General features: G+C 36.6%; 1 protein-coding gene across 1 annotated transcript; it reads right to left on the bottom strand.

The window, feature by feature from the left end:
- Positions 1 to 1,071: 1,071 nt before the first annotated feature.
- On the bottom strand, positions 1,072 to 23,427 carry LOC120632693 (serine protease Hayan-like). Its single transcript, XM_039902663.1, has 9 exons — positions 23,107 to 23,427; positions 21,789 to 21,829; positions 19,511 to 19,622; positions 17,688 to 17,750; positions 16,423 to 16,496; positions 15,089 to 15,268; positions 3,386 to 3,593; positions 2,393 to 2,559; positions 1,072 to 1,418 (listed from the first exon to the last, which is right to left on the bottom strand). The coding sequence occupies exons 1-9, from the start codon at positions 23,132 to 23,134 to the stop codon at positions 1,191 to 1,193; spliced, it is 1,101 nt and encodes a 366-aa protein (XP_039758597.1). The 5' UTR covers positions 23,135 to 23,427; the 3' UTR covers positions 1,072 to 1,190.

Here is a 23,427-nt window from a genome sequence, read left to right on the forward strand (position 1 = left end):
TAAGAGGTTACTTAGAAAAGAGGGCAGGCACTTTAGTATCACAGAATTAAGAACATACAGAAGCCGTGTACACGACTAATATCGAAGCATCAAAAACCACTCCACTTTAGAGTTGTTTCACGAACAAATGATTACTCATTTCATACCATTTACCAGTTGAAGTTGTTTACCTATAATGTTCTAAACGTAAAATGGGGAAATGAGAAAACCAGACCAGAGAAGATACTAAAAATGTAAATTCCCAAATGCCCCTGCCGGGAATCGAACCCCGGACCTCCCACTTAAATTCACAGCGCTCTCCGTTGTGCCATTGTGGTCGTCGTAATCGGTCTATTAATAATGTAGTTGAAGAGGCCACAATCGTGTATGCTGGAGTGTAAGATCAAAAACAGCTACCACGTGACGCTGTTAAAAGGTCGGGTTACCATGAGTTCAAGATTAAATAAATAAATAAATAAATATACTACGACAATACACACAACGCCATCTAGCCCCAAAGTAAGCGTAGCTTGTGTTATGGGTACTAAGATAGCTGATGAATATTTTTTTTTTTATGAATGATATACACATAAATACTTATAATATACAGATAAACACCCAGACACTGAAAAACATTCATGTTCATCACACAAACATTTTCCAGTTGTGGGAATCGAAGCCACGAGATTGATAGATAACATGCATATTATAAACCCCAGGGTCAATATCAGCTATACTAATATTATAAACAGGATATTTTGGCAGGTTGCCTTGCTTTTGTCTAGCTGTCTGCCTGGCTGGCTGCCTAGCTGTCTGCCTAGCTGTCTGCCTGGCTGGCTGCCTGGCTGGTTGCCTTGCTTTCAGTCTAGCTTTATGCCTGGCTATCTGCCTTGCTGTCACCCTAGCTTTCTGCCTGGCTGTTTGCCTGGCTGGCTGCCTGCCTGCCTTCAGCAAGACTGCCTGCCTGCCTGCCTGTTTGCCTGCCTGCCTACCTGCGGTTCGCAAGTTGTACCGCGCGCGGGGAGCAGCTACAATTAAATAAGAAAAACACGATTTTTATAAAATTTATTTATCTTTATATATTGTTTTTAATAATTCCACTTATCTTATTTACGAATTATCAATTTCACTTATTTTAATAATGTCAAACATAAGTAGAGAGCAACATCCTATACTCAAATTTAAACTTAACATTAGGAAAGATATTTCAACTAAGAATAAAACAGCATCCGATTTTCAATTGTTCTATTCGATGGCCAAACTATGCTCTCGATCCAGCCTATGAAGCTCGCCACTCTGGTGTATATGCTTGGCGTATTCGGACGGGCGCATCCAAACCCAAATGACGTCACTCCAACTATCTGGTGTAATTTCCATCGTAAAAATGGACTGGAGTGTCGCAGAGGTATAAGAGTCTGCAAGGGACCTCCCGAATCACCCTGAAAAACGTCACAAGTTAATCAAGTGGCTACAGGGTTAAATAAAAAATACCAGAAAACTCTCGGCCTTGTAGTTCCTATCATTAATAAGAAATAAAAAAAAATATTCTATTCTATGATTTTTTTTTTATTCCACTACACGTTAGCCCTTGATTGCACACTGCTGGTAAACATAAAACTTATAACTTATTAAATTGCTGTTAAGGTCACAAATGAGCCGACCCACTGTCACCAAATGACGTAATTAAATCTGGCAAGAATTATTTGCGATTTTGTTTTATTCGCCAACAATTTTGCCCTTGACTGCAGTCTCACATGGTGGTCTGAAATTCTAGCGACCTAACTTAAACAACCCAAAACTCCTTATCCTTAGGGAACATGGCAGTTATATAAAATCCAAACCTCATCGATTTCCACGCGACATCGTAACAGAACGGTCAGTCGCTTAGCCGCACATCTTTGTCGGTAGCTAGCTGGCTGAATCCAACCAGACCAAATCATTTAAAAAATCAAAATTCAAAAAATATTATTATATGAATTGGGAAGAGATGATAGCGCATCGGCCGGCTCGACTTCCTTTTGGGGGGGCCGAGTTCGAATCCCAGCACGCACCTCCAACTTTTCTACGTTATGTGCTTTTTAAGTAATTAAAATATCACTTGCTTCAACGGTGAAGGAAATCATCGTGAGTTAACCTGCATACCTGAGAGTTCTATATAACATTCTTAAAGGTGTGTGGAGTCCACCAATCCGTACTAAGCCAGCGTGGTGGACTACCGCCTTTAACCCCTTCTCAACGTGGAGGAGACCCGTGCTCTGTAGTGGGCCGGTAAATGGGTTGATATTATGATGATGATGATTTGGGGATATTAAAAACTTAAAATTCCACTTATAAGACCTTAGAAAGGGACAAAGGGAGAAGGGAAAGGGACCCCATTCACACGAGTTAAGATATGAGAATGATGAAGGCTTACCCTGCAAGTGTCGATGCGACCAGCGGAGTCCCCAGCGCAGAGCTGGTGCCAAACAATACCCCACCATTTGCGCCCATTACGTTTCATCTGCAGCATATCATCGCAGTGATCGGCTTCTACGATCCTAATATCTGCTTTTTGGAGCTCAGGCGACGTGGTGAGGCTAGCTGGAAAATATATTATGTTTGAACTAATTCTTTGGTCTAGTTTTCAAGACGTTTAGTTTTATTACCATCACCTTCACGAATAATGGTAACCTGTTATACCTGGACCTGGTGGTACCTGGATGATAATTTTTAAGTGTATTCAAGTCCATAAATTTTAATTAAAAATTAAATATATAAAACATTTTTGAATTTGTACTGAATTTGAATTGGACTTCGGAACACGAAGCTGCATTAAATAAATAAATATTTATTTTATGCAGCTTCAGCTTTATTATAATATATACATAGCTTTAATAAATAAATGGATATATATATATATATATATCCATTATCTATTCTAAATATGTAACATATATATATATGTTACATATTTAGAATACATATTCTAAATGCTTCTAAATTTCTTGTGTGCGTGTGTATGTCACTGAACTCCTGGACCGGCTGTACCGATTTGAATGAATTTTTTGGTATAGGTTTAGGTGGCACCCTGGATGGTTTAGATTCACAAATTAGCCCGACAGATGGCGCTGGGGTCCGCTAGAATATATATATGTTTATATTCTAGCGGACATGTTCATCACACGAATATTTTCCAGTTATGGAAATCGAATCCAACTCAGCATTGCAATATTGCTGCTTTGCACCAGAAATAATCATGGCGGTGGTTTATTTTGGGGCTAGATGGCGATGTGTATTGCCGTAGTATACATATTTATTTTATTCTAATGACACATCGAATAACGTCATTAGCGACCGCAACAAACACACTAAAGATAACAAATGTCATTGGATGTACTTAGTTTAATTATTTTTTTCGGCAGCTTACCAGTTTCAACAACTCCCCAGCCGGTGACGGTGCCACCGACGGGGTTTTTAAACTTTGTCCACAGGCAGGCCGGGTGCACCTGCCAACGAAACGAGACCTCCTGTTCCAACTCCACGAGAGCAATGTCGTAGTACTGCCTTGGTGGGTTGTACCGGTGGTGGCTGATGAATCTGCGGATGTTTACGTCGTACGCTGGTTCTCCTCGGTCCTGCAACAATATCATGGTGATATTTATCATGTGATATGAATATTCAGATGAATATTTGGAAAAGAGCAACTACTGAGTTTCTTGCCGGCTCTTCTCGGTAGAATCTGCTTTCCGAACTGGTGGTAGAGTCACTTATAAAGTAGGCCTACATGAAATAAATGAATTTATATTTGAATATTCGGCGGGCGATGGAGATAACTATGCTAGAAGTATACTATTATTTGTACCAACGATAATTTATTTAAATTCTCTAACACTGAACGCTGAAGGAATACAAAATGATATACACACCATTTGACTACACTTTATGGCAATAGCATCTTTAATATGGCATCTAAAACCTATAATAGGTCACCAGCGTAGTTGGTCGGCAGAAACCTAAGTGTTATATCATTTTAAGAATGAAAGATTTTTTGTTAAAAAAGAGATATTTCACAATATAATAATATTTGTGTGACATTTTATAATAGGCGACATATTTATTATTATTAAACTCTTTATTTGTATACCACAACATTTAAAATATAACAAAAACAGAAACAGCGAAAGAAGTAGTAATACAAAAGGCGGCCTTATCGCTTAATAGCGATCTCTGCCAGGCAACCTTAGAATTAGGAAAAAAAAGAAGAGGAGAATAGACTGCTGGTGGTACAAATATTAAAATACATACATGCAAATAACTACATGCTAATACATAAACTAGTGTGCACAAATAGATAGTAAATAATATAATAAATAAATAAATATAAAAATAAACTAATATATATAATAACAACACTTACATAATTAAATACTTTAACATACAATAAATGAGTAAGTATATACATACTATTAAAAGTCGTTAACAATATAATGAGCCTTAACTGCTCTTTTAAATATCGCCAGTGATTTGGATCGTCGTATGCTCAATGGAAGCGCATTCCACAATTCCACAGCTCGTACGCTAAACGAACGCTTATAAAATTTTGTCCTATGATAAGGCATACACAGCGTCAGCGCACGGCACGATCTTACACCAGATTGCTCACCAAGAAAAGTGAACTTCTCTTTTAAATACGAGGGAGTATTTAGATGAAATAACACACAGTACAGAAGAGAAAGTACATGCATATCCCGGCGACGACGAATAGGAAGCCACTTGAGTTTTTGTCGAAATTCGGAAACATGGTTATATTTGCGAAGGCCAAATATGAACCGAATAGCAAGATTTTGAAGACGCTCAAGTTTATTAAGCTGATCCTCGGTCAGATTTAGAAAGCTTGCATCCGCATAATCGAGAATAGATAGAAAGAGAGAATGTGCTAGCATAACTTTGGTCGGAATTGGAAGAAATGATTGCAGCCTTCGCAACGAGCTCATCGCCACAAACACTTTCTGACTCAGCTCTTTGACATGCACTGTCCATGACAATTCCCGGTCGAGGTATACACCAAGATCTTTAACAGAGTCACAAAAAGGAATAGCGATGCCATTATAAATAACAGAAGGAATGCTCAGCCAATCAACCCTCGCGATCATTCCTGAGCTACCAATAACGATAGCTTTTGATTTTGCAGGATTGACCTTTAGCCCATATTGCCTGCTCCACTCAGAAATTGCAGCCATATCATTATTTATAGCTGCAACAGCAGAACCAAGATTTTGAAGGGTAGATGAGCGATATATTTGGATATCATCTGCATACATGTGATAGAGAGAAGAGATGTTTTGAGTAATAGAGTTAATAAAAATAGAAAAAAGTAAAGGAGATAACACGCCACCCTGAGGTACCCCAGCCGCAACATCACACCAAGACGAAAAGGACTCGTCAATCTGAATGCGCTGTCGACGGCCATTGAGGTAACTCCGAAACCAGTCTATTACTGATGGAGATATGTTAATAGAGGCTAAAAGACTAAGCAAGATGTCAAAGTCAACTGTATTAAAGGCATTGCTAAAGTCAAGCAGAATAAGAATTGTTAGCTGCTTGTTATCCATCGCCCATCGAATATCATCAGTTACTTTAGCAAGAGCAGTAGCCGTACTATGACCAGGACGAAAGCCGGATTGCAAAGAACTGAGAAGGTTATTCTTATTAAGAAAGAGACTAAGTTGTTGAGATACGAGTTTTTCAAGAACTTTTGAGAGAAATGGTAATATAGAAATGGGGCGAAAATCAGAAAACGATGAAGGGTTGTTTTTTTTAGGTAGAGGAATAATCTGAGCAAATTTCCATTCTTCAGGGAATTTGCTACAGAGAATAGAAGAGTTTAAGATATGGGTTAGAATAGGGGAAACAACGTCAAGAATTGGAATGATCATATTACGGGTAATGCTATCTACACCAACAGCATTCGATGCAATGGATATTATGCTCTTCTTAACATCACATTCAGTAAAAGACTCGAAGGTAAATGGTAAAAAGTTAGGAGTTGAGTGGGAAGAAAGAATTCTAAGAGTACGTTCTTTATCGAAACTATTAATTGTATCAGAAGTAGAAAAATGTTTATTTAGGAGTTCGATATCAACGTTAATAGAAGATCTATGAGATGATTTACCAACTCCAAGAGACTCAAGAAACTTCCAGGTTTTAGCAGTGTCACCACTTTCAACAGACTTATGAATATGGCGTCGTTGAGCATCCCTACACAATGTATTACAGCGATTCCGGAATTTTATTTAATTAAGATTAAAAAAATTACATTACGGATGAATTTAGTTATAGTATTTTAATTATGAAGCGGTGACAGCGCAGTAGGTAGGAGCTCGACTTCACTTTCTGGGGCCGAGTTCGAATCCCAGCACGTACCTCTAACTTTTCTCAGTTACTCGTATGTGAGTGTTAAGTAATTAAAAATATCACTAGGACGGTGGAGGAAAACATCGTGAGGAAACCTGCATGCCCGAGAGATACTTAATGTCCTCAAAGGTATGTGGAGTCCACCAATCCGCAATGGGCCAGTGTGGTGGACTACGGCCTTAACCCCTTCTCATTGTGGGAGGAGACATGTGCCCTGTAATGGGCCGGAATATGATGATAATGGTGATGAATTTAATTATTAGTATTGTTTGTTAATTGATTTTAAGGTATTAAACTTGCATGCCATTCCATGGCGGATTGTAGCGCTAAACTACCAATACCGACTATGTACTGTCTTAGCTTCAGGTTTAAGTTGGCGAACGAAGTTATCACCAGCCCCTTACTATTATGTAAACATATATGTAAATCACTTCATAAGTGCATGCCTGTGAAAGGCCTACATTAATAAAGAATTTTTGAATTTTAATTATGTAATAGGTACTCAATCTCTGAACTCAATGAATTGAATTGAAGTATCCCTTCGTGATCGAATCGGTTGGCTTGGTACAAGCTTGCCATTGAGAAGTCGTCTTCGAGTATCAAACTATATATCGTCAAAGTAAACATCCTAACCTCCCACTTATCTACTATCACTCTTTTTAGAGTCGCAAATCTTCAGTAGCGATGATATAAAATTCAAAAAATCTCCAGTAGTGGTTATAAAAAACGTAATCCAGCACGAATAAAGCATCCAGCTCCGCTTTTATCTCTCACAAGATAGAAAAATGTATGTTAAATTGTAAAATTTAAATTGTTGATGTTGGAAAAGAGCAACTGCTGAGTTTCTTGCCGACTTCTTCTCAGTAGAATCTGACTTGCGAACCGGTGGTAGAGTCACTACACACATACAGACTTGACGTTTCAAAAGTGCTTATATTAGGCCTACTTAAAATAAATGTTGTTTTTTTTTGTTTGGAACATTGTAAGATGTATAATAAAAAGCCTACCCTAAGCCTGTACTGGAGATTTTCTTCATTTAAGATCATCTGCTTCTACTTACTTCTACGTACTTCTGACACAGAATTCGGAGACTTCAAAAAATTAAAAGCAACTTTGGAAACCGCAATAAATCCCGACGTGGAACGTGGGCTACAGCTAGTAGCAAATAAACCTAATCGCAATGAGTCTGATGCGTAGATGAACTTTTCCGACCCGGAATGATATCATCAAGTTAAAGTAAAATTGCTCAGGAATACTGACTGACTGTCTGCGATCATATTACAACCTTCCTTTTGAACAGCAAGGTGGAGGTTATTCTACCAGCAGACTCCCTTAAGACTTCCCTGGTGCAATTTTTTTTTTATTTTTTTTTTTTTTAAATGTGTTCCTTCCTTTTTTCCTTCGACATTAGGATCGAAGACTGTTCTAGGTCGGTACTCAAATATGCTACGTGATAGCATTCTGGTTTTTTTTTTTTTTTTTATGCAACTTCTACATTGTGCAGAGTCTACAACCGGGTACTTCCTACAATATCTTAAATATTAAGACCTTACATACATATTTTTTTTTTTTTTTTTTTTTATATTTTTTTTTAAGTATTATAATTTTTTTTTTTTACTCTATATATATATATATATATATTTTTTTTTTTTTTTTTATTTTTTTTTTTTTTTTTTTTCTCTTTTTCTCCCTCCATTTTCTGTCTTTATTTAAGTACATAGTTACTTTGTTTAAAGATATACCATTCCAACAACTTCTTTTAAGTAATTTTACATGACTTTACCAATTATTCATTTTTTTTTTCTCTCTTCCTTACCAACTTTTTGCACTTAATTTTCTACTAGTAAAGATTAGCGGGTAATCATAATTATTATATTATGAGTACCTGCAATCCACGTCCATGTGGTCTTTTGTTGCTGTGTGATTTATAACATAGCAACCAGAGCCTTTACTTTTTGCAATAACATTTTTTGGTTAGTTTGGCGGGCGTTTCAATATATAGATGGTTTATATATAGATGTATATTACAGAAATATACACATATATTTTTTATTTATATAATATATATGTATTGATGTTTGGGATACATTGTGTGGTATGGTATATTAATGTATTCATTTATGTAGAAGGGTTGTTGCACTGTTCACAGATTAGTTAGTCTGGTTTTCTTTTATTATAATTCTTGCTAAGTTCTCACAATAATCAAGGAATTTTTCCCTTGTTTCAATATTGCTCATCAAATCATTAAATAGGTCTGGTTTTATGGTTTTTCCAATTTCCATTTCAGTGTCATATCTCTGTCTTCCAAATCTCGGGCATTCGGATATGATGTGAATAATATCCTCTGCTGTTTCTGGATCGCATTTACATGATGGGTTGTCCTTACATTTAAACCTATGGAGGTAATACGAGAACCCACCGTGTCCCGTAAGAATCTGCACTCTTATCGGGTTTAGTTTGGTTTGTTTGAGAATTTTGTAGGCCTGTTTGACATTTGGTAAAAATAACTTAGTTGTTCCGGCAGTTGATCCTGAGGTATATCTATTTTGCCATTTTTCGAGTGTGTCACTTCTTATAGAGTGTTTTATGTAGGAAATTGGGCATGCATCGTAGTCCGCCTTAGTTCTTTTATATAACGCTGCTTCCTTGGCAAGATGATCGGCCCTCTCATTACCCTCAACACCTACGTGGGCCTTTACCCAGAAAATATGTAATGCTTTCCCTTGTTTTTGAATGGCTATCAAGTTTTTCCTTATTGAACATGCTAGTGGATGTGTGGTTGTATGCCTTTTTATTAGGTCAAGGGAAGATTTTGAGTCACTAAATAGGTTAGATTTTTGGATATTTTTATCTTTTATATGGCGTACTGCTCTATCCAATGCATACATTTCAGCCTGAAAGACAGTGCAGAATGGTTCTAGTTTAAGCTTTATGACTTTTGTCTCCACGCCACGTTCCCAAACAGATATAGCCGCCCCTACTTTTCCATTTATTTTGCTTCCATCCGTGAAGATGAAAGCACCTTCTATGCGATGTTTTTGTATCGTTTCTAGGTTGAGACTGTCAATGCAAGAGTAGTCTATACTTTTATTAAAAGCAGGGTGTTCCGCGTCCATAAAGCTTATTCTCTGTTCTATCTCACGATCATCGGGCAGATATTCAAGTGGTCGTCCCCTCTTAGCTTCGTACAGCTTTGCTTGTTCCTGGACTCTCAAGTCCAGAGGTACCAGACCTGCTAGTAGTAAAGCCGAGTGTAATGAGACAGTTTTGTAAGCTTTACATATTTTCTGGGCAAATCCCCTTTGTATGGTATTGAGTTGTTTTTGTATACCCTTTTGTTCCGAAGATTTGGCCCATACACTAGCGGCGTATAGAACAATAGGCTCCACGGCTGCAGCATATATCGTCCTTATAACCTCAGGGTGTAGGCCCCATGAAACTTTAGCTGCTCTAGACAGCTGTTTGTATATGTTAAGTGCTTTCTTAGAGATATTAGAGATATGTTTTTTGTATGTCAGTTTTGAATCAATAGTAATACCCAAGATTTTGATTTCCTTGACGAGGTTTATATCCTTTCCGCCCATGTTAAGGTGTGGGGTATCATATTTAAATTTCCTGGTTATCAACATAGCATGCGTTTTTTGTGCCGCAAATTTCAATTTATTTAATGATCCCCATTGATTAATTTGTTCAAGAGCTGTGTTTGCCTTGATTTCTATATCTTGCGTATTGTGTCCGGAGAAAACAAGGACAACATCATCCGCAAAAGCTTGGCAATATACCCCTTGTTCGTCCATAATGTCCAACAGGGGATCCAGTAGTATGTTCCAAAATATCGGACCACCTATCGAACCCTGCACGCACCCCTTTGTAGTCTCTTTTAGACAGGACTCTCCAGCGTAAGTGACTTGTACCTTCCTGTTTTCTAAATAACTGGTCACAAGTTGATACAAGTTTCGAGGACACATTTTCTCCTTTAATTGTAACTTGACAGAAGGCCACCAAGCGCTGTCGAAGGCGCCCTCTATATCTAGAGATATTAGTATTATTATTTCTTTTTTGATAAGTCTTTCTTTTATGTAATTAGTCAGGTCATACAGTGCATCCTCCGTACAGCGCTGGGGAACAAATCCATATTGCCGTGGATTTAATTTTGGGTTTATATGCCACTTTAATCGCGAAACCATCATCTTCTCAAGTGTTTTACCTAGGATCGATAGAAGTCCGATAGGCCTATATGATTTAGGATGGTTGTAGTCCGCTTTCCCGGGCTTTCGTAAAATAATTACGGATGCCGTTTTCCAGGGCTCTGGAAAATGAGCCAATTGTAGGCACTTATTGGATATATTTAGAAATAGATTCGGATTGTGGTTAACAGCTGCCAGACAGATATCTGCTGTAAATCCATCTAGCCCTGGGGCTTTGCGTGGACTGAAACTGTTAATTGCGTTTTGGAGTTCGTTTAAGGTAAAGTAGGGGTCATCATTTCCATCGCTATTGATATCGGCTGCCTTTTGTCTTATTCTGGAGTGATCAGGAGTGTCATCTTGGATATTATCGTCCGGAAAGAACGTTTCTGTTAGTGGTCTTACAGAATCTGCGGGACTTAGTGTTTTTCCCTCCTTCATCATGGGTTTATCGTCTGTTCTTTTTCCGGTTACTTTGATTACCCTATAGATACTGTCCCACATGCTCTCTCTATCTTGCTTCGAGCAAAAGGTTTTCCAGCTCACGGTTTGGGCATGTCTGGCTTGATCTTCATATTTTTCTTTTGCTTTTATATATTCTTCTACAACGTATTTACGGCGAGATTGAGCTGCGTTCCTAATTCTTCGTTTCTTAGTTGTCATATCACTTTTTAGGCTTTCCAGTTCTCTTGACCACCAAGGTAGATTAAATTTGTTATATAGTTTAGGTGTGGGAATTGCTTTGTTACATGCATTTGTTATACTTTTGATATATGTATTGATATTATATTCTAATTCTTGTACGGTATTTATTTGTTCAATTGTATTTTCTGTAATTGCTGCTCCTTGTAATTGTAGTTTAAGTTCATCAGTGAAAATTGTCCATTTAGCTTTTTTAGTATTATATTTTCTTGTCGTGTTTTTAGTCCTACATTGTATATGTTTCCCTAATTTTATGTTAAATGTAATAGAATTATGGTCTGAACTTGTGTAGCCCTTGTCTATCATCCAATCGTCTACCTTGTCCAAAATGTCTACGCTACAAGTTGTAATGTCAACTCGGCTTGTAAATAGCTTTCCATCTCTTACCGTTTCGAATGTAGGTTCATCTCCGATGTTCAGTATGTGGAGTTCCATCTCGTTTAAGAAAGAGGCTAAATCGGCACCCCTTTGGTTTTCCTTTGAGCTACCCCACCAGGTACTCCAGGCATTGACATCTCCCCCAAGAATCAGATTCCGTGTGTTTATTTTGTTGACTATTGTTTTTACGTGGTCCAGATATGTTTCAAGTGGCTCATCGACCTCAAAATAAACCGATATAAGGTTAAGCGTTCTATTTTTAGTCTTAATGGCAGCAAACGCTATGTTTTCCGTTGTTAGTGCTGGATCCTCGTTTATTACTATTTCATCGTTATGGATTACTATCGCTGCCTTCACCGGCTTACATCTTCCCTGATGCTTTTGAACCACTCTGACTCCATTGTATTGTTTTATAAATCCATCCGCACCTACATACGGTTCCTGAACGAGGGAAATGTCAACCTTTCTACTTACTGCTTCCTTAAGGAGTTCCTGTGTAGCCAATCTCTTCCTCTGCAGATTTGCCTGTACCAGCGATATCCCATTAATAACTTTGGCTAACAGTATGAAACACTTGAACGTGCTATAGTGTCCCATTTGTACCGCGTGGGACAATCTCTATCGAAAGCACTGTGGTTAGCTCTGTCAAGTTTTGCCAAGTGGCAGTTTCTGCAACATGGGATGTCTCCGATCTCCCATGTAGGGCAGTTAGCACGGAGGTGTGGGCCAGCACAGTGACTGCAGCGGTCCACAGTATCCTTGCATAGCTTTCTTCCGTGTCCAAATCCAAGGCACCTTGTGCATTGCACTAGAGGCGACTGGTCAAACACTTGGCACCTCTGCAGGTCTATGTGGACACGCTCTGCCACCGTAAGTGCTCGCCACACCTTCGGTGAAACTTGCATTATGACATGGCATTCGTGGGGGTTTCTTGCTTTTCGTCGGTACTTAACTATTGCTCTGTAGTCTTCATCTTGGATGTCTTTTAAAGCTTCTTTGTTTTGGGTCTTTATTGAAACTTGAATATCGTCGTCGCTGTTATATGTGAGAACATTTTTTATGATGACGAGCGGGTCTTTGTTTTTGGCATCATCAATCTTCAGGTTGTCGTCTGTTTTCAATTTCTCCTTAAGCTCATTTAAGGAGTTTTTTGAAGAACAGCTTATGACTACCTTTTGGTTTTTAGCCTTTCTAATTCTTTCCACTTTGACACCACTTGTACGTGCGTTTGCAGCTTCTCTTATTTTGTGGAGGACGTCTTCACTAGTATCTTTTTCAATCTTAGATGAGACTATTATTGAGTGATTTGGCTGCTGATTAGTTGGTTTTTTTTTTTTTTTCCAGACGGGCAGCCATTTCTGCATACGAAGCACGTGTTTTGCTTTCTTCGACAATTTCAGCCAGTTTGTTACTCGATTCTTGTAGCTGCTTTGTGATTTCAACTGTTTGGGGTGGTTGCTGTTGCAGATTGTGAGATAGTTGGTCGAGAACATCAAAAACGATTAGTTGACGCAGTGATTTTACTTCAGTTAGAATTTCGCTAACTGAGGGTCGCACGTCCAACGATTTTACGCTCTCGGCCAGTTCTACTAGGCGGCTCGCGTATTCTCGTTCTTTTGCTAGTACTTGGTCAATAGAATGCGCACGTGCTTTCTCAAGTTGGATTTGGAGAGTCTGCCGCGATTCACTCAAACGGAGCACTATTTCATACATAGCCGCAAGATTTTCTAACACCTTATGCTTAGTGGCAATATCCGTGTTTCCTGATAGTTCTATTTGTTCTTTAGCTTCTTGGAACAATCGATTTGCCGTGGCAGGTAATATGGCCATCGATTGTTGGGCCGGTTCACCCATTGAGGATCTGGTAGATTGACTGTTTTTCGTTTGATGCGTGTCGCTATCGCTTGTATCCGACTGGCTTACGTCGTCCATGTTCTTTGTAAGGACTTTCTTTCTCATTGTCACTGATTTTTTTACAGGGTCTACAGCTTTTCTTGCTCCTCTACTCGATGAGCTAGATTGAGACATTCTAGGGTATGAAGAGACAGATCAAATAAGTAAATGGTGACCACGACAAGGATGGATATTAATCAACTAAAACTATTACAAATTTTTATTAATACTATCATTCAGTAGGAACTATGATTATTTACTAAACTAACCTAACTAACGCTTATTGATATTAATTTGTTAACATGTTTTGGTAATAATTATTTATTTAGTAAGTTTTCTATTGTTCACTATCTTCGGTATTTCAGGCGTGGTCTTCCGTGTTTTCCGGAGAACTTCCAACAAAATTTAAATTTTCGTAGTTTATTTTCAGGTAATTATTGCTTCCAATGACGGTAGAAGGAAAAAAAAAAAGTTTTTGTGGGTACCATAAAAATTAATTGTGTAATGTGATGCTATGATTTAACCTATTTTAATTGTACTCTTATCTTGAAAAGGGATGTTCCATTAACTATAGGTTTATTACATAAAGGTGAAATTATAAGGACACACACAGTTTTCGGTATCGATCTATACCGCACTTTCACAGGTTAGGAATACGTCACTTCTGAGTATGTAACAACTTATGTATTGATTTCTCGGTCCATTTTTCAGTTAGCACGATCCAATTAGTTCGTAAAGATAACAGTGCACGAGGTAACTTTTGATTCCGTATTTAGAAGCACAGCTGTTAAAGTTGTTATTAAGCGTTTTACTGCAGAGCGAGTTTTTCGTTACGCTCACGACGGTGGTTGGTTCGGAACTTTCGGTTGGTTCCCTGGTGCAATGGTGGTGGTTTAATCAGGAGAGCCCAGGTTCAATTGATTATTTCTGAAGAATCACTGTTCTGGTCGGGTGGAAAGCTGCAGCCGTGGCTAGTTACTACGTACCGAAGAAGATGTAGTCAGATTTCAGCGTTCCGGTACGATGTCGCTTACTAACTGATTAAGGGTATGGGCTTAATACAACTGCCATACCCCTAAAAGGTTAGCCGGTTACCATCTTAGACTGCATCACCATTTACCACCAAGTAAGATTGCGATCAAAGGCTAACTTGTACCTACTGGAATTAAAAAAACAATCCCAAGGAGCCTTGACGTCATGCAGGTCGGGCGTAAAATGTGTTTGTAAGTTTGGCTAAAACATGTTGTGCTAACCGACAAGAGTGAAAAGAAGAGAAATTAATATATATTACTAGCTGTTTCCCGCGGCTTTATTCGTGTTGTTCTGATTTTTCACTAGCTGCTCGGGAACCATAGATTAAATAATACCGGATGAAACCGAATAAAGAGTAGCTTATGTCTTAATCCAGGGTATAATCCTAAAGAAATTGGTTCAATAGTTTTTGCGTGAAAGAGTAACAACCATCCATCCATACAAAGTTTCTTATTTATATTAGTAGAAGTAGAAGTAGAATGGGATAGGATATAGAATGTTATCTATGTAATGGTAATACTTACAACATCCATAATATTACTGCATCCAAGTCTCACGATTTTCGGTTCTAAGTCGGTGACAGTTTTGTCCGTGCTGGCAACGCAAGAGCAATGTGCTGCGGTAAGCGCAAACTTCTCGCTTATCAAAGAGCTGCCACACTTGAAGATCCATGTTCCAACTTTTGCCTTCCACCCAAGAGCACCCTGTGGCATTACAGAATTATATCAGAGTAACGTCAGCACATAAACATGCCTCAAAACGCAAACTGCTTTACATTCAACTTAAAGCAATTATCTTAACTTTAATTGCCTTTTTTTGATTAATCTTGCATTTAGTTAAGATAAAACAAGGACATTAAGATACAAAAAAGTATGCTAGAAAGTTCATAAGGTTTTTACGATTTGCCAAATTTGTTTTTTTTTCATTTACGAAAACATCAGTTGAACACTATCAAGTCTAACTAATATTTGATCAATCAGTTAACTTTCTAAAACGGTTTTTGTTATGTTGCTGTATATGTCGTTTCTTAACTGACTAGTTGATTATTTTTTTCGTTTGGAAGAAAATCTCTCGAATAGATGATATTACTTGACCTTCAACGATTTCAAAGATTTTTTTAAATTACTTTTCATATATCAGGTATAGTTATTTATTAGATGGGCTACTTATACTTAAATAATCAAGAAATTGAAGAGTACAATAATTCTAAGTGTTGTTTCAATGTTTTCTATTAGCATATCATTAAGGAATTACTATTCAAATTTATTTTAGAAAAGTTTGAGCAATACATTAAGTTTTTTTAATTGTAAAACGGCTAACACTATTGACAAAAATTCTGAGAAACAATAGTGCAATCAGATTTATCTGAAATTTTCATCCACAATCAACCTACGCGTTTTTTTAAGAATAATCTGGCGCATTGGCTGGGTACAAAATGTGTCTATACAATATCCGACTATCTGACTTCGAATTAAAAATGATATTATTTTGACATTATTATGATAACATTGATATTACCTGTATAATTTAATAAATAACTTTTCAATGCTTGCTCAACAAGATTATGCAGACATGTGTAATGATTGTTCTTGTTGTGCATTTTACATTTCGCATGCTTAATAGTAGAATATGGAGGAATGATATATTATAATAAGATCCTATGTAAGCTCATATTCAGCGAATAAATTTCATTTCATTTCCAAATTTTTTAATTAAAAAAAAGGCATAGCTAGAAAACAGTTCACCAATCCCCACTCCAATTGGCCAATCACTCTGAGAAGAGAACCTGTAGTGGTGGGTAATGGGTTATAATGATTTTAATAATTCTATTTCTTGAAATTGAATTATAAATACCAACCATATGAGGGTACTCTCCATCAGAGACATCGCTTCCTCCCAATATCGGAGTTCTATCTGTTTCCTTTTTTTCACCTAAAATAAAATAAATTAATATTTTAATATTAATTTCTAATAAAAAATATAATAATTTATAACCTAAAAATAAAAATATAAATACCAATTTTAATGAGTAATTCCTTAGTAAATAAGTAATTGAAATATGTAATGTACATTTTACCTGTATAAAACAAACAGTGGAAGTCTAAAAAACCGATAAAATTATGTGAATTGGTTGTTGGGACAAGAGTTTCCGTGAGAGTTGGAAATTATTTCAGAGTAAGGACCCCCCTAAGGATTAACATAATATAACTATATATATATAACATAATAAAGCAATACTCCAAACAGGTAAGCCCGCTACTATATCAGGCTGAACTCAGGTAAAATAACAGTCTTACCGGCCCACCACAGGGCATGAGTCACCTCCCACAATGAGAAGGGGTTAAGGCCGTAGTCCACCACGCTGGCCTAGTGCGGGTTGGTGGATTTCACACGTCTTTGGGGACATTGAAGAGAACTCTCAGGTTTCCTCACAATGTTTTCCTTCACCGTCGAAGCAAGCGATATTTTAATTGCTTAAAACACACATAACTTAGAGAAGTTAGAGGTGCGTGCCGGGATTCGAACTCGGCCCCCGGAAAATGAAGTCGAAGTCCTACCCACTTAGCTATCACTGCTCTTTAGGGTTTTAGCTTGTAGTGAAATGAAAAAGCACTCCAACTCGAGGTGCCAAGGCGATAAATGGTTTTAATTATAATGTACAATTCGTATAACATTTAAATCAATTCAAAAATTTTAAATACGAATTCGAACCCGCATCTCTCTGGCTATCGCGGCCGGAGTACCTTTGACCAATTAAATTAATCAAATAATTAATTATCTGCTGTAATTAATATTTAATATGCCAATTAGAGCTTTTTTTATTATTAAAGAGCTATATAGAAAGTCCTTGTTCCATAACTACAGATTTTGACTCGGGTATACATAACACAAAACTGAGCAACTGATAGTTTGTTACCACAAAACATGAGTTGCTCAGTTTTGTGTTGATATACGCAAATAACAAGTGCAGCAATTTTCGAAGTTCAAGCGGTACAAAATTATGTTTACATAGACGTGACGTCATTTGGCGTTTCAACTGTCATGGCGGATCGTTTTTCATTATACATCAGCAATATTTATTGATTGTCATAATATTCACAGTAAAAAGCTTGAAATACTTACATTGAGTCATTCTCACGTCTTTTCCTTGTTCATATCTCATACGCCAAACGTATTCAAAGCATTCTGAAATACATTCAAATCACATTTAAGTACAAAGATGTACTTATAATACCTTTGGAAGGTTGCAGTCTATCTCCCAAAATTTAATTTAAATTCTTCAGATCGAAGATTAAACTTAGTTCTGTAGATGGCTCTAACTTAATTCATATGATACGAAGATTTTGGTTCGTGATAATATCTCTATCATCTCTACCAATATGCAACGTATGCAACTATGCAAGAACAGGTGAACATTTCTGTATCAAATTTTGGACAAGAGAGATTGTAGTCTGAAAAACGGTCCCCGTGGGATAGATTAATTTTATTTTTGACAGAGCAAGTAATCGAAATGCTATTTTGCTCAAAAATTCGCAAACGAAGTCGCGGATTAAACTTGTTTAAAACTTTAAAAGGCTTTCCACTGAGTGCCTTACAGGCAGTGACTATGCAGCCCTAACGAATGAACGTAGAAATTTTACTCTTGGTCGAGGCTTTTGTTTGAAAATTAAAAAAACACGAGTTTCTATACTTTTTAAAAATACTTATCGGGTGAAATAGGCAATGAAAAACATTCAATATATACAACGTGTACATGAAAACCGAAACAATACTCCAGGAGCTATAGAGGTATATGATTTACTTTTTCTGGGACTTATCTATGAAACCGAAACGCTAATAGTTTTTGAATAAACCATTGCTATAGTTCTTGCTGAAAGAAATTAGATACAGCCCTAACATCACAAGCTAAAGTAAAATCAAGTGACTCGTGTCACTTTATCAGCTAAGCGTCGCGTAGCGTAGGTACTATGCCCGTGTCGGTCTTTTATCTTCACTAGGTAATAAGTAAACACTTATATTTTTTTGAATTAGTTTGTACGGAAAGATAAATATGCTTCTTTTGGTTTAATATTTTGACGTGACAACGTTTTATAAATTGGTTTGCCGGGTGACACTTCAAGAAACTGCGTTACGCTCCGCTCAAGTTATGCGCTCACAATGAGAGCGAGTGAGAGGCACGCGTCCCTTCCACTCGGGCATGGTTAGCCCGCCTAAGAGCGAGAGAGACAGACATAAAAAGTGAAAGGCACGCGTCCCTTTGTAGTAAACGCTGTTTCATTGTACGCAAATGTATTGCAAGTTATTGTATGTATATTTGTATATAAATACGTATGTATGTGTAAAGGTAAAAATCAAATTTTGTTAATATGAAATTCAGTGCGAGATTCTTTGTATAAATTAATGTTTTAAATATAATTCTTTGTATAAATAAATGTTTTAAATTGTTACTATTATTTCATCCTTCTTCCTACTATACGAATGAATATTCACATTAAAATTATTTTACCACTCAAAGTCGTTGTCACGTAAAACTTTCGCCCGTATACCGACTTTACAGGCAACCAATTTTTTTTACAGGGTGATTTCTTATAAAATATACTTATGCACCCTACAACAGTATTTCGTAATTCCGTTACACGTTGTATAGCTATATTTTTAGTTATTCAGCGAATATAATAAATATATACGAGTACGTTGAGTTATTAAGCTAGTATGGTTTTATATGGAAGCGTTTATAGCGTAGTAGTTACGTCTTCGGCATTACTTTAAAACGGGGCCCTATTGCTGACTCAGCTATCCGTCCGTAAGTCACCAGGAAGCGTGATACATAGACAGTTGAATTTTCAGAGATGAGATATTTCTGTTGCCGCTATAAAAACAAATACTAAGAAGCAGAATATGATAAATATTTAATTACCATGTTTCTTATTACTATAATTACTCACTGGTTTCGCTTATTGAACGTCTTCTATCACTAAAGTCTGGCATTTCTATCTTTTCGTCATCACAGGGGTCATCCGGGAATGTGACGAATACGCTATTGTATACATCATCATCCTGAAATCAAGAATAGTATATAAATTTGTCAGACAGTGAGCCTGCTTTCTGAGGATTCGATTTCAATAACTGAAAAATGTTTGTGTGATGAATAATATGTATGATGAATGCTATAAATATAAATTTATATGAGTGGTCCAGTGGGTTCTCCCCCCCACGAAAGTGAAGTCGAAGTCATGACTTCACTTTCGTGGGGGGGAGCGAGTTCGAATCCCAGTACGCACCTCTAACTTTTTTAGTTTTGTGCGTTTTCAGCAATTAAATTCTCACTTGGCGTAACGGTAAAAAAAAACATCGTGAGGAAACCTGTGAGTTCTCCATAATGATCTCAAAGGTTTGTGAAGTCCACATATATAATATAAGTATTTAGGTATATTATTCATAGTAATATTCATCAGTTATTTTAGTACCCATAAAACAAGCCTACTAGTGAAATAGATGGGGTTGTGTGTATTGTCGTAGTATATTTGCTTATTTTTTTCAGGTTGGCATTAACCGCAATTTCATCCGGTGGTAAGATAGTAGCGGGTACCCTAGTACCCTGTTCAGGATATGACCACAGACTTAATATTACGTCAGTAGGTATAACAGTTATATTTCACCAATTACCTTAACCGGTGTCTATGGGCATCTTACAGAATGCAAAATCGCTTGCCGACATTTCTTTGTCAGTAATGTGATAAGAAGCCACGGCTAACCAGAACAGAACAGACTAGAGAAATAGTTTTTTGAAGTGAAAACTTCGTTTTGCGCACTGCACACAGATTGTTTCTGACTGTTATGTCGCTGTGTTTAGTATATTCACTTCTAACCAATAGTTGTCTTTGTTAATTAATTTAATAGATAAATAAATAAACTAAATAATTATACTACGACAATACACACATCTCCATCTAGCCCCAAAGTAAGCGTAGCTTGTGTTATGGGTACTGAGATAGCTGATGGATATTTTTTTATGAATATAATACACATAAATACTTATAATATACAGATAAACACCCAGACACTAAAAAACATTAATGTTCATCACTCAAACATTTTCCAGTTGTGGGAATCGAACCCACGACCTTGGACTCAGAAAGCAGGGTCGCTGCCCACTGCGCCATTCGGCCGTCAAATAGATAGAAAGATAGAAAGTCTTTATTGCACATACAAAAAAAGAACAAGTTGAACAAAACAAAAGGTAAATAAATATATATGCGCAAAGGCGGCCTTATCGCTTGAAGCGATCTCCTCCAGACAACCTTTGGTTGATGAAGCACGTTTAGGACGGAAAACGGGATAGTGCAACATTCAATTTAAAAATAAATAATTGATATACATTACATATACTTTACATTCTAATACTAAATAATATATAGATAAATCATATATATGAGGATTTATGTATTTAATACTTATTATTGTTCTTTTTTTTATGTTTATTGACTGCAATCACACCTTATGATAAACGATGATGCAGCCTAAGGTGTAGCGCGCTTGCCTAGAAGATGCCTATTCACTCTTGATTTGAAGGTTCTCATATTGCAAGTACTGGGTAAAATGGAAGCTGTAAGGGCATTCCAGATCCAAACGTTGGTACGTAATAATAGTTATTTTGTAATTTTTTTTCTTTTTTTTTATCGTCAATAGACTAGCGCTTGACCACAATCTCACTTGATGGAAAGTGCACATGTGGCCTAAGATGGCACACAATTGCCTAGAATATGCCTATTCTCTCTGGTTTTAAAGCTACCACGGTTGTAAGAATTACCAAACAGAACTCGGTTGGTGTTTCAAACCCCAGCCAATTCTACAGGAAAGAAGATGCAAATCGCTTAGTGCGAGTTTTCGGGATATTTTATTTGCTTACATTGTGAGGTGAACGTCTGTAGTTGCGGTTTATCGTGCTAATAATATAAAAAAAGTGATTGAAAAAACATTATAAACAATAATATATAATGATTATAAAAACAATATTATTATATTCACTTCTTTATTGCGTCTTAAGCTCACACTCTTTTTTTATCGATTCCACATAGCCCTTGTCTATCTAGTTAAGTCAAGTTAACTCAATCGTGTCTAAACATTAAACTATATTTTAGTAAACTATATTATATTATTAAACTGTCTCAAAAGTTTAAAGCATCTAAACTGATACTAATAAATAAATAAATAAATACATACCCCTTTATCATACTTCGCTAAACAGACGTTCGAAAGAATACCTGGAAAAAATTTAATCAATTTTATCATTATCATATAAACTCATTACCGGCCATACATACGGGTCTCCTCAGGAAATGAGAAGGGGTTAAGGACGTAGTCCACCACGCTAGTCCAGTGCGGATTGGTGGACTCCACACCCCTTTGAAAACATTATGTAGATCTGTTAGTGAGGAAACCCCTCACGAGGTTTTCCTTTCCTAAGCAAGTGATATTTTAATTACTTAAAACGCACATTACTTTGAAAAGTTATAGGTACGTGCTGGAAATCTGTGTTAAAAAAGGCGAGGTATTGCAGTGCGTTTGCCGATGCCGGAGTCCCCGACTTCTACGCAGGGCTTCGTAAAAGAACTGTGAGTTTCTAGCAAAACCGTCGAAATTTCTTATAATAAGCTTCTTAGAATCGTCGCTCAGGCATCCCCAGACAACGTATTTATTAAACATTGGCAAAAAATGCAGCAGATTCCAAATATTAAATAATATAAAATGGTTGAATTTTAATTGAAATTTAATTTAGTCCAATTTTAATTTTAGATTTTAATTAATTAGTTTTTTTTATATTTTTTTTAAATCTGAGTGTCTTTTATGTTAATCTCACAATTGTGTATATGGGTCCCCAACATGAAATAAAATGTTTTTTTTTTAAATCAAACTCGGCCCCCCGAAAGTGAAGTCGAGGTCCTACCCACTGGGCTATCACCGTTCCATTCAATATTGTATCATCATCAAAACCAACAACATTCACTGTTGGACGAAGGCCTCTCCAAGGTAGACTTTCCCATAATCACCACGCTTGACCAATGGATTGGTGATCGCAGTAGATGATAATAGTACCACAGAGGTCGCTGCGTTCTTTGTTGTATTCCCTCAGTCGCCTCGTACGACACCCGTGGGAAGAAGAGGGGTGGTGAAAACTGAATTCTGATGTCCCGTCACCACTCGTGACATATACCCATTTATTATTAAAGAAATAATAATTTATTTATTATTTATTTATTTATAATGGACAACCAACAATAGATACATTAAAACTTGCTTTTTTTTATTGGAATGAGTCACATAGTAAATGTTCATTATTTACAGGTTATAACAGCATGCATTGAAATGTAAAAAAGTCATTCTTATAAATTATTTACAATTAATTATTAGTCAGTTAATATAAACCTTTAAAAGTATAAATATTTAAAGCTAATTATATTAAAAAATTTAACTTAATCAATTACTAGGAGACAAAACAAAACAAAAATGAATTAAATTAAAAATGAATTAAAATACTTACAAGCATATACGAAGTATTTCAGCATCATTATTCACAAATGTTTAGACTATGCTAGTAGTTAATTCAGCAATTCCATGGACTCACAATATTTTGCCGAACGATCTTAGCTGGGAGATGTAGCTTTAATAATCCGCCACTTTCTTTTAACATTGTGTGAAATTTTTTAATAAAGCTATGAACTACTTTCGTGTTTTGCGAACAGTGACATATAGAAGCTGAATTTTAATTTAACCAAAACCTTATATTACTTAACATACAAACGTAAAGTAAACGCAAATTAATAGTGCGATAAACTATGACCTATATATAATGCGTAGTACA

Source organism: Pararge aegeria, chromosome 20, assembly GCF_905163445.1.
Source record: "Pararge aegeria chromosome 20, ilParAegt1.1, whole genome shotgun sequence".
In the NCBI taxonomy this organism is placed as follows: domain Eukaryota; kingdom Metazoa; phylum Arthropoda; class Insecta; order Lepidoptera; family Nymphalidae; genus Pararge; species Pararge aegeria.